This window comes from Eretmochelys imbricata, chromosome 10 (assembly GCF_965152235.1).
Source record: "Eretmochelys imbricata isolate rEreImb1 chromosome 10, rEreImb1.hap1, whole genome shotgun sequence".
NCBI lineage: Eukaryota > Metazoa > Chordata > Testudines > Cheloniidae > Eretmochelys > Eretmochelys imbricata.
In genome coordinates, this window is record NC_135581.1 from 58920424 (window position 1) to 58938691 (window position 18268).

At 39.4% G+C, this 18268-nt stretch overlaps 1 protein-coding gene across 1 annotated transcript in view; it reads right to left on the minus strand.

Annotated features, from left to right (window-relative positions):
- Positions 1–9513: 9513 nt before the first annotated feature.
- Positions 9514–18268, minus strand: part of CGNL1 (cingulin like 1) — a 70603-nt gene continuing 61848 nt past the window's right edge. Inside the window, exons 15-18 of the mRNA XM_077828320.1 lie at positions 15309–15433; positions 14605–14713; positions 13289–13452; positions 9514–11840 (exon numbers count right to left, since the gene is read on the minus strand). Coding sequence (XP_077684446.1) covers positions 11690–11840; positions 13289–13452; positions 14605–14713; positions 15309–15433 — 549 coding nt within the window. The 3' untranslated portion in view covers positions 9514–11689. The remainder of the gene's footprint in view (positions 11841–13288; positions 13453–14604; positions 14714–15308; positions 15434–18268) is intronic.

Below are 18268 nucleotides of genomic sequence, written 5' to 3' on the forward strand. Positions count from 1 at the left end.
AGGAAACAGTGACGTAGCAGTGGCAGAACAGGAAACAAATATAGCACTGACTGGAGGGACAAAACTCAGGTCAGCGCAGACAAAGAAGGCTAGTGTCTGGGGGAAATTCTCCTTCCTGTGGCTACGCTGCATTGGTTCCAAGTTCAGAATTTCCTTTGAAGTTAGATATGCAGTGTAGTTGTAGCTGTGTTGGTCCCAGGATGTTAGAAAGACAAGGTTGGTGAGCTAATATCTTTTATTGGACCAACTCCTGTTGGTGAGAGAGACAAGCTTTCAAGCTTACACAGAGCTCTTCTTCAGATCTGGGAATGTCACAGCTAAATACAAGGTGGAGCAGGTTGTTAGTTAATGTATTTCAAGGAACCATTCAAAGAGACGTGGCCCATTAGTACATCTCCATTCATAGGCGAGAAAGGGAGGGGGAGAAAAGGCAGCTGGGGGTTATGGTTAGTGGGGTATGGGAATGGTTAGTGGGGTATAGATTGTTGTAATAATCCATAAATCCCAATGTCCCTATTTAGTCTATGGTTTTTAGTGTCTAGCAAAATCATCATCTTAAGCTCCCAGTCTTGTCTTTTGAAGATGTTGTGCAGGTTACCTTTGAAGATGAGAACTGAGAGGTCAGATATGGAGTGATCTCTGTGTGAAAAGTGTTCACCCATGGGTGATACAGAGTTTGTCTTTTATCATTGCTCTGTGTGAGTTCATTTGAGAGAATAGTGATTGTCTGGTTTCACTCATATAGTTGTTATTGGGACATTTAGTGCAGTGGATGAGGTATACTATGTGCAGGACCCATGGATCTTGAAAGGTGCATAGTGGAGGGTTTTGATAATTGATGTAGTGTAGATATTTCTACAGGTTTTGCTGTGAATAAAGTGAACTGTCTTGTCAAGCCTGAACGAAATAGATGTATTACAAATGTTAGGCCTCAAACTTCCGTATTCTGCAAAATGCAAGCCTTGCAAAAATAAAGCTTACGCTTGTGACTTGTGGTCAGGAAACGAAGCAACCAGATAGCGATTTATGCTGACTTCTATGTACTTATCAATCCAAAATTACCCACATACCCACATTCAAAATATAATTGATGATAGAAAATAAATAGGCCTAAAAATTAAATATGCATCAATTGAAGCTCCTTCTCTGCTGGTGAAGGTTACATGTCTTAGTTCCAGAGTGACAAGTACACTGCCAGAGCTGGGAGAAATGTCAAGTGCTCTATTTCCCCCCAGTATGGTTCCCCACCAGAGCTGGGATTACACACTCTTTGCTCCACTTGGTCTCACTTCCTACCGTTTGTGTGACTGGGGGTGGAGAGGAAGGGATAGCTCAGTGGTTTGAGCATTGGCCTGCTAAACCCAAGGTTGTGAATTCAATCCTTGAGGGGGCCATTTGGGATCTAGGGCAAAAATTGGGGATTGGTCCTGCTTTGAGCAGGGGGTTGGACTAGATGACCTCCTGAGGTCCCTTCCAACCCTGATATTCTATGATTCTAATTATACAATTAGGGCAACCACATAAACAATGTGGCCCACCCTGATTGGTTGGTCTGTTCTAAAACATGGCCATCAGACCAGATAAAAAGACAAAGGCCTGGGAGTGTGTGTGTGTTGTCAGTCGTACCTGACCCACACCCCCTGAACCGAAGGGACGTGCACTTCTCGACTGTCTGTACCTGGCCAGTGTGGAAAACGGCCGACTGAAGGGTAACGTATTTTTCGGACGAATGCAGGGTAAGTCCATGGAGTAAAGAAGTCTGGTCGCTCGAGCTGAACAGATCATAGTCATATCGATACTGTTGTACAAAATCAATAGTAGATGGCTGATGCATAATAGCTTTGCATGTGTTATTGCTTGTCTTTTACATAGTCCTAGTAAATGCATGTAGCGCTGTAGTTCATCAGCTTTATGTTGCCTTTTACACCAGGAATATAGAGCTGGTGAATAATAGCTTTACCTATGCTTGTCTTCGGGGCTTTTATTATAACGTGCCAGGACCAGCATATGTAGAGTCACTGTTCAGGAACTTGCAAATGGTCCACAATATTACTTGTACTTGGGCTTGTCTTCAATATAATCTACCTTTTGTATTAATTCTTATTCAGTGCTGGTCTTTGGTTTTCCTTTTCTTGTTTTGTTTATGCTGTTATTATAGTCAAAAATCATCAAAAGCCTTCCTTGAGGAATAATCAGTAGTTCTTACTTATTTTATATGGACACCACTTCACCTCATTACATCTGTGTTAGGTGGTAGGAAGTAGCGAACACCCGGGGGCGAAATAGGGTCCCGAGGCGTGCCTCTTTCTTCCTTTATCTCCGCAGTTTTGCATCCATTCTTTTCGCAGAGTCTGATTGGAGCTTGCATCTGATGATGAGCTTGGAGAGGTTGTGGGGTTGTTTGAAGGCCAGATGAGGGAGCTCAGGAAGATTTCTTTCAGGATGTTGTCCCATCGAGTTTAGATTGGAATTGCTTAATTATACCTAGTATGGGTTCCATTGTGGGGTGGCAGTTGACAAATAGGGGTGTGCAGTTGGATGGGGTTTTATATCTGGATTGAAGCAGGTTCTCTTGGGGTATTTTGGTGGCATGTTCCATGATGGAATCTACTTCTCTGGTGGGGTATCCTTGTTTGGTGAAGACAGTTTTAAGTGTGTTAAGGTATATATCCTGGATTTTGTTCTACCATATTCTGTGGTATCTGAGTGCATGACTGTAGATAACAGACTTTTTGATGGGTTTGGGGTGCTTACTTGATCTGTGAAGGTACCGTGTGGTGATCCGTGGGTTTCTTGTATATAGTTGTCTGTAGGAATCCATTGCTGAAGCTGATCGTGGTGTCCAGGAAGTTGGCATCTACTTCCTGAGCAAATTCAAGAAACAAATAATCAGCCCCAGAGGTCTCACCATCTATAACCCTTTGACCACTACATACAACTCCATATATGCTGAGCAGCTCTGCAGAAGGACTGCAGAAAAACTGAGGAACCACTGGGCTTCACATACTCCACAAAGGACCACCTCAAACAAGAAATCATCACATGCTCCCAAACCCTGGAAGAATCAGGAAATGCAAGAAGCCCAAAACTACCACTAAAAAAAACTTGATCACAGCCATCCAACACAAAAACAAAAAGCAGAACCAACTACAACAACTCCACAACTTACAGAACACCACTTCTGGGAGAAACCATGGCACCAGGACCCAGCACATGGATACTAAATGACACTCCAACATCATCAAGATTATCCCTAACTGGAGCTGAATTATCTATACTCTTCCAGGGATTGAACTTCCGCCCCCACCACAGAACCTGATACCATTCTAACATGTGGAGAACTAAAAGAATTCTTCCACCAATTCCGCCTCAAAAAATTCTTTCACAACAATGATGGAACCACCCACAATTACCAGCTCCCCCGTAGCAGAATTATCTGAATTGACACCCCACTGCAGATGAAATCCACTCATGATTATTACATTGATTGCTTCAGGAAAAAATGGACTGTGAAATCCTTAACAACATCACATCCACCACAATCTCTCTACCACCAAAAGGACGGCTATACAGTCCTTAAAATCCAACCACCAGATAGTGATCAACCACCACCCATCAATACAATTCTGTCTAGAGCACTCCCACACTAACATCAACTTCCTGGACACCACAATCAGCTTCAACAAAGGAACCCTACAGACACAATCCACTGATCACCACATCCATGGGCACCAACTCCATGGATGTTCCAGAGCTGGAGCACCCAGGGAAAAAAATTAGCGGGTGCTGAGCACCCATCTGCAGCCAGCTCCTCGCCTCTCATCCACCGGCAACCCCGCCAATCGACTCCCCCCCCCCAGCGCCTCCTTCCCGCTGTGATCAGCAGGAGGCTCTGAGGGAGAGGAGCGAGGATGGGGCACGCTTGGAGGAGGGGGCGGAACTGGGGGGGAAGACATGGGGCAGAGCAGGGGTGGGAAGAGGCAGGGTGGGGTCTTGGGGGAAGGGGTGGGGCGGGGGCAGTTCCAGAGTGGGGGGATTGAGCACCCCCGGTGCCCAGAGGAAGCTGGCGCCTGTGACCACACCTACCAGTCACAGACCCAGTAGCCACCCCACGCACAACAGACAACACCTTCAAAAGAGGAGCCTGGGAGCTTAAGTTGATAACTTTGCTAGACACTAAAATGCATGGGCTGAATATGGTTTATTACAACAATCTATAACCCACTAACCCTCCTCCCTCCCCCCAGCTGCCTTATTTTTTTCCCCCTCCCTTCCTTTCCCCTCTATGACTGGAGAGGTGTTAACAGGCCACTTCACCTTGAATGATCCCTTGAAATATGTATTAACTACTTATGCTTAACAATCTGTTCCACCTTTAGCATCTGAAAAAGTGTTGTTTTTTTTTTCCCCACAAAAGCTTATGCCCAAATAAATCTGTTAGTCTTTAAGGTGCCACCGGACTCCTTGTTGTTTTTGTGAATACAGACTAACACAGACAGTCTGAGTACATTTCCCAGCCCTGAAGAAGAGCTCTGTGTAAGCTCAGGAGCTTTTCCCTGTCAGCAACAGGAGTTGGTCAAATAAAATATATTACCTCACACACTTTGTCTTACTGAATTTCATGAAAATGGCTAGTGTGGAATATGAAACAGAGACCCAGTTCCTGTTTCCTGCTACAGCCCCTTTGCAATATTTTAGAAAACTAGCCTCCTGATTATTTCTCCACCTTGGGGAAAATCCTAGGAGCTACAGACTGGCTCAGTTCTACTCCCTCCCCAGTGACATGGATGTGGTTGGGGGAGGGCGTGGGGAAAGATCTATGCTGGAAGATTGCTACACTGACTAATCCCCAGGTGGCAAAATGGCCCCTTGTGGGCTGGTACTGGTTGTCATAACTTAGAAGAACCCTGAAGCTGTTCTAAATTGTACCAGCAACTAAACGGTCCTAAGAGTTGGGGTGCTCAGAACTCACTAAGCTCAGCTCATCTGAACCCAAGGTTCAAGGCCACAGAGTGCACGTAAGACCTCGGAAGTGCAGACTGGAGAGAAGAATTCTGTCACTACCTTTCAGGGACTGCCCGAGAAAGGGTGAGAGGCTCTTCTCAATTTGAAAAACATTTATCCATGCACAGACCTCCCACTGGGATCCCCTCTCCCCCACAACATTTAATAAACTCATAGTTCAGACAGAAATTTTGACCTGGGTTCTGAGTTTAATTTTATCTTAAAAATAGCTGGATACTAGACGAAATATTCTCTAGAACAACAAGGCACAATGAGTTGGGTTTAAAGTCAACACCAGGGCCTTATCCAGGAAGTTCCCTGCTTTGGTTGGCTTGTGTTACAACTTTTGCATTGTTTTATTGTCTTTTTAATTCTCCCTCATTCCTCTTTTTATAGCAGTTATGACTAACACAATAAACCATTTTCTTCTTACTTCAGAAAAACAAAAAACATCAAATTCCCACTAACCCAGGGAAATCTAGACTTAAGTCTGCAGTTTTGTCTTTAAACCATTGTACATAGGATATTACATGGACTGCCCGACAATGATTTGGCCTCTCAGAAGGGTGGTGTGTCAGATCAGCCACCATTTGGAGACCACTGCAACATATCACAGAGGCACTGCAGAGCGAAGTACTGAGTTGTAGCACAAACTCAGTGGGCTGATTTGCAGAAAATCACACACTTTACATTTCCTTTACTTATTTTTTTATGAAGTTGTTTACACAGGAAACCTCAGCCCAGATACAGTATCTGGTTTTCAAGGAGCTCCGGTTTTATGTTCCGTTTTCTAATAATGTTGACAAAAGCAGGAGGAGGTCAGACAGTGAGTGAGTGGCTCAGCTGGGATTAGAAACCAGTATCCTTCTGGCTCCCAGTGCTTTGCTCTAAACAACTGGACCACCCTGTCGTTCCTTTGTAGTCCAGTTTCCTTTGTTTGTTTTTGATGTGTTTAAGAAAAGAATTAAGAGAGCTGTAGTATAGAACTGTGCATATCTGACATGCACGTTCTGTAGAAGCAGCATCTAAAAATTACCATCGCGAGAGTGGGCCTTTTCTATTGCACAATAGAATCACTCAGACCACTCTGCCCGTACAGTGAAAACTAGATAAACTTGCCAGTCAAAGGTGCACGGAGGAGGGATTGGACAGGAGGAGAATGTAATATACCCAGTAATAATACTCTTATGATACAGATACAAAGATTCAAAGATGAAAAAAAGATAGTCTATACAAATGTTTATATACAAAATGGCAAGCAAGTGTTCTGCTGGCTACTACAACCCTAGCTTTTGCTCTCTTCTCCTCTTTCATGGGGTCTCAGTGTCTTAAGAAAAATAATAATTTTCCTATAAACCTTTCATTAAAAAATTATTCTGTAACTGTTTTCTTTTCCCTGGTAGCCAAATCCCTTAGAGCAAGTTGTGAAATGTGATTCTGAAATTCTGGCTGCAAAACTGGGCCTGAGTAACACAGCACAGGCAATAGCTTAAATATGTAACATAATCTGCACATTATGGAAATGTGAACAAACTAAATGCTTTATGAACCCGGATGATCATTAAAGGATGTTGCTCAGTCCGCAAAGGAGAGGGACATGCTGCTATGTTACTTGATGAGTACAGTTAGCAAAAATTAAGTAACTGAAATGCACAGCTCCACTAGTGACATAGGAAGTTCAAGCAGGCTAAAAACATCAACATTTAATTACTGAAATATGTTGCTTGATCCTAAAATGCATACAAACTCAACTAGTGCATAACTGAGCACACTCAGCAAAGCATGCAACTGGCACTATACAAATGAGAGTTGCACACATCTTCTAAAATGTGTTACAAAATCAGCTATAAATCAGAACAAATTATTTAACTCAATCAAGAAAGGAGGAAAGTATTTGAGTTGAAAAGCATGAAGATAAATCAATGAAATACACAGGTTAACCAGCAAATGATACAACCCAATAACCAAGATACAGCACCTACAGGAAAAAAATTTTTTTAATGGAGACTGTACATTAAAAAGGCACATATGCTAAACTAGGAAAATATTTGCCTACTGATTCTCAGCCATTTGTAAAAAGAAAAGGAGTACTTGTGGCACCTTAGAGACTAACCAATTTATTTGAGCATGAGCTTTCGTGAGCTACAGCTCACTTCATCGGATGCATACCGTGGAAACTGCAGAAGACATTATATACACACAGAGACCATGAAACAATACCTCCTCCCATCCCACTGTCCTGCTGGTAATAGCTTATCTAAAGTGATAATCAAGGTGGGCCATTTCCTGCACAAATCCAGGTTCTCTCACTCCCTCACCCCCCTCCAAAAACCACACACACAAACTCACTCTCCTGCTGGTAATAGCTTATCCAAAGTGACCACTCTCCCTACAATGTGCATGATAATCAAGGTGGGCCATTTCCAGCACAAATCCAGGTTTTCTCACCCTCCGCCCCCTCCCCCCCCCCCCCCCCACAAACTCAAGTTGCGAAGACAGACTAACACGGCTGTTACTCTGAAATCAACCATTTGTATTGATCTTTACAACTTGGTGCATCAGATGTGTAGAACAAGGCCAAAGGAAATCAATATGCATTACTGCAATGAAATATTTCAGAGTAGCAGCCGTGTTAGTCTGTATTCGCAAAAAGAAAAGGAGGACTTGTGGCACCTTAGAGACTAACCAATTTATTTGAGCATAAGCTTTCGTGAGCTACAGGTCACTTCATTGGATGTGAAGTGAGCTGTAGCTCACGAAAGCTTATGCTCAAATAAATTGGTTAGTCTCTAAGGTGCCATAAGTACTCCTTTTCTTTTTGCGAATACAGACTAACACGGCTGTTACTCTGAAACCTATTTTAAATAATAAATCTTTTATTAAAAAGATACAGAAAAAGAAGGAAATATAGTTAAAGCATTTGAAAAGTATGGCTTTCATTTTAACATCTCTTGTTCCCTTTCGCTGGAGAGTTTTTAGAAGGAAAAACCCTTTGTCTGACAGTCTTGTAGATGGTATTACAAATGGTAATAGCTGTCCTTTTGGGGGAAAAGATAAGTTAGTTGAAATGGGCTGAAGCTGCTGTTAAAGTAGGGTGTCCAGATGTCCCAATTTTATAGGGACAGTCCCGATATTTGGGGCTTTGTCTGATATAGGCACCTATTTCCCTCCATCCCCTGTCCCAATTTTTCTCACTTGCTGTCTGGTCACCCTATGTTAAAGTCCAATCCCATTTCATAGAAGAAAAGGCAAATGCAGGCAGAAGGGTAAAGAAGAAAACAGCAAAGACAGCAAATGCAGCTTCTATCTCTAGCGTTGACTTTCACTTGCAACCTCACTGCTGGAAAAAAACAGGCACAGCACATGGTCTTATCAGCCACTCTGTTGTACCAGTGTCAGGCTGGTTAGGGCATTGCTTTGTCTGTATTTTTATGGTCATAGGCTTACAGCAGTGTTGCAAAATATACAGACTTGGCCGGGTAAGCCAGACTCTCACTGAACAGAAGACAAAAGAAAAGAGAACAAATAAGGTGGGGAAGAAAAAGGACGCGTGCAGGGAGGGGAAGGGCCAACAAAATCCCACATTCCAGATGGTATTCAGGATTTAGCCAGAGCTGGTGGAGGTGGCAACATCATCTGGGTCCCTCTCTTTGGCCTGGTCTTGTCAGGACACGTCTTGGAATTCGGATGATGAAGGCCAACAATGTCACAGCAGACCCTTGGGTCCCAGGAGATGGTGTGGGTGGCAGGCATGATGACAAAGGTTGCTGCAGCGGTTGTTGGCAAAACAGCTTCTTCTGCTGCTTCTAATCTTTTTTCTTTTATTTTTAGGATTCCAAAAAGGTTAGGGTTAGGGTTGGAATTGCTCATCCCCTCGTTATTTTGTTCACCAATTAGGCCTAAATTATGACACACCATTTTTGGTCCGTTGATTTCTGATCCCACATTTCATTAGTTTACCAGATATGATCTTAACACAGGCCTTGAATTATATTAGTAGGCCTCTTTGTTTGGACTAATTCACTCTGACTCCCTTTTGCACCATTTCCCACCCATATCTATTGTTAGAGGTTATTGTGACAGTTAATAAACTTTCACTCACTTCCTTTAATTTAGACTATAATTAGGATAAAGTTGTAGGCCCAATTATTACGAGACCTAACTGTATGGATAAGGGCAGTATTAATTTAATCTATACCTTTATTAGAGTTTACAACAAATATGGGTCTTTCCTCTATATTATTTTTATAAGCTTTTTATAAGATTTTCTATCTTCTTGTAAAACAGAATGTTCTGGATTAAATGTACCTTTCCAAGTGGAAGGAAATATAGAAACTTACTTATAACAATAATATTTCCAGGACAATTTTTCCTTAACATATTTTAAATACATGCATTCTGCAGTATGCAGTTCAAACACCAAATCAAAGAGAATTCAACATAAAAAGTAGAAATGAATGCATTTGGCTGATACAGTTTATTTTAAATGATTTTTCTTTTACAGTTTAGTGTACCTGGAGGTAGCTGCAATGTTAATTGATCTTTTCTCAGTGGCTTGAAAGAATAGTAATTTATGAACATTAAGATAAGAGTGCTGAAACAGAACTGAAAATTATCAGCTGTTTACAGTTAAATCCATGTTAAAATATAAAATAAAACAAAAAATAAATCACAAGAGGTTATCGGATGATTGTCAATACAGCATAGCACAGATTTTCCAGATTTTTTTTTAACATTACTGAAGTAGTACAAAGGAGATCACTGAAAAGGGATTAATTTATATAAACCAGAAAACTAATTAACTGGAAAGCGTATACACATTTCAGAGATAACGTAATCTGGATCATAGTAGTAACTTATTTCCTATAAATGTCAGGTGCTATTGAAATCATATATAAGATGATGATGATATGGGCTCTGACCCTACAATTTACAACAAGGGAATGGATTGCTGTACCCTCACATTGTAAATGGCAGGATTGGGGCTTTAATTGTTTTGTTTCTATGTAACCACATTAGAAGAGATGTGATATTTCCTTGTCAGGATGGCTGTTTACATACTTTTTAAAAAAAACAAAAAAAACCAGCTGCTTCACTTTCAGAACTGCCAAGCTTAACTTCTTCTGTAGGTAAGTCTGCAGGAGTAAAAGGAAAATGTTAACACCTCCAGGTTCTAATAGTTTATAACTACATCAGAATAAATGGTTATTTGGTTGATGCAGCAGAGAAGTGCTTTCTTAAATATTGTTTGAAAGAAGTTGCTAATCAGATAGGATTTAGCTATGGCTTATTATCAAAATTATTTGGCAACAGATTTCCAAAGATGCTAAATTTGCAAAAGAGCAAAGCAGGGAGGAGGCACAATACAAATTATACAGGTGATAATACATTTAGTAATCAACTGTAAAAAGTTTCAAATAAAACCCACAAATTTCCAATGCATGTTTTTCAAAGTTTCTTTACAGGACTGATTAAGATAATCTCCAAAGTGCCATAAACTGCATATATTCCTGGAGACTGCAAAATGTTATGAACAGGCATTAAAGATAGAAATATAAAATCAGATTACAGGGTATATGTTAAATATTAACTTTTCCTCAAACCTGGGCTTCATCCTGCTAGGTACAGAGCACTCTAGGACCAGTTAATCAAAGCACTTAAGAACATGCTTAACTTGCAGCGCATGAGTAATCTTACCAAAAGCAATGGGAGTGCTCACGGGCCTCAGGTAAACCAGTTGCTTAAAGTGTTTTGCTGATAAGGCCCAGAGTGCTCTGCACCTGGCAGCAATGAGCTATCTTTGGGAAAAGATGTTGCAAGAAATAACTAAAATTGTTCTCAGTATTCCCTACTAATTTGGCTTTGTAGACAAAAGATTCCTATAACCCTAAGACCAACTCTTGCTCACCATACACAAGTGATGGTCTCTTTGAAGTCAATAAACAGGATTTGGATTTTAGGGGTTTAATCATGCAAGCCAGCATCTCATCTCTAATTTGTAGATGACATATAGTAAAATTTATACTGAATTTAAAATTCAACTGTGTTTCTTGCCTGGAAAACAATGAATCTGCTCCCCTAATACATGTATTATTAAAATGTATTTGTTTCTTTTTTTAGTTAAAATGCATAATGTTCAAAATAGATTTAAGTACTTTTCATATGAAACTGATCTATAAAATTTTTGAAGCTTTACAAAGTGGCACTAGAGTAGTTAACAAAAAGGTCTAGTTTAAAATATTTACATTCTATACATCAGTTTCTCCTACTTACAATTCTTAAATAATCTTCTGCACTATGGTTTCTTAAATTCCAGGAAAAAAACCTTTAGCAACAACCTCAAATAAAGTAGTGTTCAATGACTTTCAGATGGCTCTCATTTCGGTTTACTTAATTTAAAAAGAATTTTAGCAAAATCACATTTCTGATTTGAAACATCATCCCAGTTATAAATGTTTTCTCAAAGGTAACAGGTACATGCCATATTTCTAGATGTTTTATAATGCAATCTCGCTTTCTGTTTTCTTTGTCACACAAAGAAGATCTAAATATGAAAATGGCACAATACAGATGTAAAGATCTTCAGATCTCAATTCTGTTTAGTCTTTTGCATCTTGGAATCTGCAGGTCCTTGATAACAGATCAGCCTAAATTAGTTTCACAGAATCACAGGTTTGAGTCAGTTTTAGCTTTTTGTATCATTGTCTTTTGAGGATTTATATCCTGAAGGTGCTTCATAAAGGCTCTCTCCATCTGTACTGAAATCATCATCTTCATCTTCATCATCGCCATCATCAAGATCAGTAAACACTTTACTTGGTGACTTCTTCCGTCTGCTACAACAAAAATATATACATGTCTATACAGCGACACCATATGGATGTATGTGTAACATGTACATGTACTCTGCAAAACTAACATAGTAGCACTGATTATATTAATTCTGGTTGGGATTAGTGCCTGTGTTACTTTAAGTAAGTCACAGGGATTTATTCTCCTAAATTATTTAGGGTAGGATTTTCAAAAGCATCTAAATACCCCAAACCGCTATCTATATAATAGCTTACATACATACATACATACATACATGTGTGGAATGAAACCCATGTAATAAATTCATTTACCACATAGCTCCACAATTTATCATGCATATTTGAACACCTCACCTGTATACTAATTTACCACAGCTGGCACTTATTCAGACATTTCCAAACCTCTCAAAAGCTTCAAATATCCATCACTTTGAAATGTTTCCTCTAGCATATGTAGTTTACACAGAATACAGGATGGGGAGGGCTGAACAACATTCCTGAAATTTCACCCACCCCCAACTCATGTTGATAAAAACTTTATAATACACCATAACACATCCTATACACATACCTATACCCACATGCTATGTGTGTGTATATATATATATATATATATATACACACACACACACTCTCCCCTACATAGTAACTATCTTTTTATTAACTTTAGCAGAGGAAACGTCTAAATTTGATCTTTTCCTAAATCTCCCCCAAGATTAGAATGTTTTTTCAGGGCCTTTTAGTTAACGTACAACAGCCAGGAGAAACTCCAAACTTTGCACCCAGGCCCCTCCAGCAATGGCTCTGATAAAAAAAACACTTTTACAATTAAACACAGAAGACCTATTCCCTTCAATTATCATAAGTAAGTTTATCTCTGCAATGAAATACAGTTATTCTGTTCTCTGACAATGGGCCCTTGTTCCCCTGCCTCACCAGCTCTGCTCAGAGAGCCTGGTAAACTGGGCTGACAACTGGAGCACCTACCAGGGCCGGGAGGGAGGGAATTTCCAGAGGAGGTATTGCAGGAGCGTTGCTGCCAGCTCTGCATCTGAGGCAGCAAAGATCCTAAACTGTCAGAGGGCAGTCCCAGTCTGATGGGCTGGAGCAGTAACAGATTAGCATTTTCCAGTTGTTTTATAAGTACAGAATTGGTTTTGAGCAACGCATGCATAGACAACCATCTGGAACCACAGAGTCCCTGGTTTTACGCTCCTAGGGTATAATTTAAAATGAAATTTGACAAAGAAAAGCATTGTTCGCAGGCTAAGATTATGTGAGCCAAGTTAAGCATGAAAGAAAGTTGGGGAAATGATGACTTACAAGGGTAATGTACAAAGGCCTTTAATTTTTGCACGAATTCTCAATGCTCCTATAAGACATTGATAAGTATTCTGTGAGAACTGCACTGAAGTGTACATTTGGTGATGTGTGGGTCTGTTCTAGGTATCTGCTTTTATAAGAAATCCCACCTTAATTCCTTCTTTATAGCATTAAGTTGTCCTTGCAACTGATCATTCATGTCCATTTGCTCTTCTAACTCCCTCTGAAGTTTCTTTTTGGCACTTTCCAGTCTGTCTATTTCTTCTTCAGCTTCTTCAACCTGACGTTTCATTGCTTTCAAACGCAAACTCAACTGAAATATTTAAACAGCAGTTGATTAGAGGAATATTTTGATAAAGGAATTCTGTTCTCCCAGAATCTATGAACTGGGAAATGAAGTCTCAGCTTGGCCAATGTCATGATATTGCAGAACCATACCTGGGCAGCAGCTGAAAGTCAGCATTAGTCTTTGAAACCAATCAAGTAATGGTAAACGTAGTTTTTGAAATTGAAAAGAACAAAACAGATACCTCCTAGCTACTGTGAGGATGTATAATAGTATAGACCAATGCAGTGGTAGAATCCAGTGTTCAATAAAGAAAAAAAACCTGAGCCTGGAGTTACTGGCGTGTCATAGTTTAAGCTAGATAAGGTGGGCGAGGTAATATCTTTTATTGAACCAACTTCTGTTGGTGAGACACACAAACTTTCAAACTTAGTCCAATAAAAGATATTACCTAACCCACCTTGCCCCTCTAATATCCTAGGAATGACATGGGTACAACTACGCTGCATACATAGTGTAGCTTAAACTAACAGACTTTATATTTTGTTATATATATTTGGATACATAAAAATTACTTTAAAAGTAAAGACTGAATGACTGTTGCCACAGCAAACATTTTGAAAGTGTAATCTGCTTGTTCACTAGGCGGAATAAAGACTATTTGACCCATTTTACTAAAAGAAACAATGCTGTAAGCAGGGAATCAGGAAAAGTCACATGAAACAGTAATGCACATTGCTACTACAAATTGCAGAATATGCTTATTTTAAAAAAATCTAAAAAGCTTCTTTCTTTCGAGAGGATTTTTTTTTTGTAGGGGACAACATATATTGCTTTCTAATGCATGCATTTGCTTCTGGTTGATGACACTTTCTAGTGTTCAATGAAATTTCAAAAATAAACAAAGACTACAGCACTGCTAGTAATCTGTACATGAAATGCCTTCGTTTTACTGATGTCTTAGGAGAAGCCTAAAACGTCACATTTCCCCACTTATTGCTAGTAGGCTGAGGAACACAATGGCATTGGGAATAAAATAATCTTGTAAAATCAGTTCACAAAAATAATAATCAAACATTTATCTGTATTCTAAACATTAAATATCCTTGTCTATACAATGCACGGTAATTTATATTTACAGAAATAACAGACTGTTTATGTATAAATCTTTCTGTCTACCTGGTCCTTTTGGTCAGTCAGTGAGAGATGTTCATCATCTACTTCCAACATTAGTTCCTTCACTTTCCGTTCAAGTCTGCGATTGCTTAGCTGGAGATTAGCCCGATCCCTAAAAAACACAGACATGTAGAAATGGCAGCTGGAATCATTCCAAAGTCTTCTGAGCCCATGCCCTCGTGATATTGTAAGTGAAAAATAAATACTAATGGCATCTGCTTTGATGTACTGATTCTATGAAACATATTGACATTTTATTCAAAGCATGAATACTTAAGGAAAAATATACTTATTTTCTCAATGCCGTACTGAGAAAATTCAGAAGGTAAGAAGCACTTCTCACCAAAAATAAATGCTGAAATGCATCTGCAAATGGAAACGTTTAATTATAGCTGGCATTTCTGTGACTATAACTGATGGCAGCTATTGATAAAATAAGAGATATGTCTAACGCTACTAGGATGGCAACCCAGTGTTAGGGGTTATATAGCAATTCCCATATTGATTTTGTATTGATGTAGCAATTAAAAAGAACATGTTAAATGCTTGCTTTTAAATAAAATGTCATGCAAATTCAGTGCTTGTGAAAATTTTTTGCAGTCATAGGCCTGGAGACCACACAAGCTTCCAAGTCACACTAAATTAGCACAATGCCACCCGTCTATGTACACACATACTTTCCAGCCTCTGGATTTAGTTTATTTTACCTCTCTTCATTTTCTAGCCGTCCCTCTAGCTCAGTGATCCTTGCTTCCATTTGAGCAACAAGTCCTTCTTTACTGGACCTATAAGAACCTTCAAGGTGAAGGATTCGGCTCTTCAAATCTTTGTTCTAGAATTAGAACATAGATTATTATTATTAAAAAAAATAAAATCAGCATCGGCATATTAACGAACATAAGCATTGCTCAATACAAAACAAGTCCATGCAGAGAAACACAGGGGCTAAGGTGCTTTTACATCCAGTGAGTAAGCAAAAAGAGTATTACATTTGTCCAAAAAAAGTCATCCAGTGAAATCTTTGTGGGGAGGCTTGTAACCCCTAGCTAACCCATCTTTGTGTTTCAAAGTTACTCTTTGGAGAATTTAATCAAGATTAAGAATTAGAAACAGGCCTGAACTGGATTCCTTAGCTTGAAGTCCCCAAAACCTTTGGAAAGTTTGGCAGTTGCTCTGAGTTTTCTAGCTTGTGACCCCCTCCATTCACTGTTCTGTACATAGCTCAATATTTCCTATATCACATTGGAATTATTTTAAGTTACATTATAAATTGTTTTGTCTTAAATTCTGAACACCTCTATGGCCGGCTGCTGCATATATAATAAAAGGTGTCACATACGTGTGAGCACTATTATAGCTGTGTCCAGCGCCACTGTTGTGGGCAAGGATCTGACAATGTTTCCATTCTTAATACTTCAATTCTTACTTTTAAAAGGTCTGTGATTTGGCCATGCAATTCCTTTGCAGGTGTAAATCACTCAGGCACTGTAGCTTTTTCCTTGTGGGATTGGGTTAAGCAGGTAACCCACATGGAATTTAAGTTAAGTTATGGGTGCACAAAACAAAGAAGGTTCCTGGCTTGGGTGATTTTTTCCTAAAATCGAAAACTACTTTTTAAATTAAATATTCCAGGCAGAACCTAATGTAAACTAATCAAATTTGATGTTTTGAGCAGAAGAGAAAAACAAGCAAGATAACTTGTCAGAAATCAATAAGATGAAATTCAATAAAAGACAAATGCAAAGTAGTTCACTTGGGAAGGAAAAATCAAATGTACACCTACAAAATGGGGAACAACTGGCCAGGTGGTAGTACTGTTGAAAAGGATCTGCGGGTTATAGTGGATGACAAGTTGAACAGGAGTAAACAATGTGATGCAGTTGGCTAATGTCATTCTTGGGTGCAATGTTGTTGTAGCTGTATTAGTTCCAGGATATTCGAGTGGGTGAGGGAATACCTTTTATTGGATCAACTTGTGCAGGTGAAAGAGACAAGCTTTCACGTTTACACAGAGCTTGAAAGCTTGTCTCCTTCACCAGCAGAAGTTGGTCCAATAAAAGGTATTCCCTCACCCACCTTGTCTCTTAGGTGTACTAACAGGAGTGTGGTAACTGTCCCACTATACCTGGCACTGGTGAGGCCTCAGCTGGAGCACTCTGTCCAATTCCGGAAGCCATGCTTTAAGAAAGATGTGGACAAATTGGAGAGAGCTCAGGGGAAAGCAACAAAAACAATAAAAGGTTTAGAAAAGCTGATCTATGAGGAAAGGTTAAAAAACTAGGCCTGTTTTTCCTGAGAAAACAAGACTGAGTGGGGACCTGATAACAGTTTTCAAATATATTAATGGCTGTTATAAAGAGGACATTGATGAATTGTTCTCCATGTCCACTAAAGGTAGGACAAGACATCTGCAGCAAGGGAGATTTATGTTAGATATTTGGAAAAAACTTTCTAACTACAAGTTATAAGTATAACTAGAAGTTATACTCTAGTACATTGTTAAACTCTGGAATAGGCTTCCAAGGGAGGTTGTGGAACCCCCATCATTGGAGGTTTTTAATAACCGGATGGACAAACCTGTCAGGGAGCGTCTGGGTTTCCTTAATCCTCCTTCAGCACAAGGTGCTAGACTTGATAACTTCTTGAGGTCCCTTCCAGCCCTACATTTCTATGATGCTGTGATTTATCATATTTGTGGTACAATCTACAGTCTATTGTTATTTTTTCATCTCAACTATAATATGCATGATGAAAAATACTGCACAGTAAACTAAAAGACAAGTCACTGTATTATATTCATATACCAGATCATTATATTCCGAACAATCCATAAGCGGACTCATACATATTAACTAACTTCAAGGAAAACAGAAGACTTTTTAATCAAAAGAAGTTCATCTAGGTTTTCAATGAGGTTTCCTTTTCCCTCCTAGGACCCACACATTTAAAAAAGTATATAATCAGTCGTGAGAGATAAGTCACTCAAGTTTCATTCTAAGTTATCATGTGGTCACTAGAAACTCTCCATAGATTTATGTATCCTCTCTCACTTTAACAATCCATTACTCGCCACGTGATGCCATAGGGAAATCTCTGATCTCTTAAAAAACAGACTCTCTACCATCAGCAGTATAAAATAAATGTACAATTAGAAGCTATCAGAGAAACACAGTGGGTGAGGTAATATCTTTTAAGCTTTTGAAAGCTTGTCTCTCTCAGCAACAGAAGTTGGTCCAACAAAGGATATTACCTCACCCATCTTGACTCTCTAATATCCTGGGACTGACAGAGCTACAGCAACACTGCATATAACAAGTAGAAGCTATGACACTGAGTATGGTTTTATGAGTTTCAAAATACACCAATCAGCAAGAGACTGAAGTTATACTCTAGTACATTGTTTGCATGAAAATGTACAGACAGTGTTCATTTAAGACACATGCGTAACATTTTTAAAGTTTCAACTTAATAAACTTATGTCAGAGTTCTCTTAAAGAGCCCCTCAATCATTACAAAAGAAAGTTAAAAATCAAATAGCAGTGAGAAGCTTATATGAAGAGTAGGATAATATTGAAAAAAAAGTTTTGAGTTATGTTACCTCAAGCTGTGAACTTCTCAACTCTCTTAAGTTATAATTTACTGGGCTATAGTGGGATAAATCAGCCTG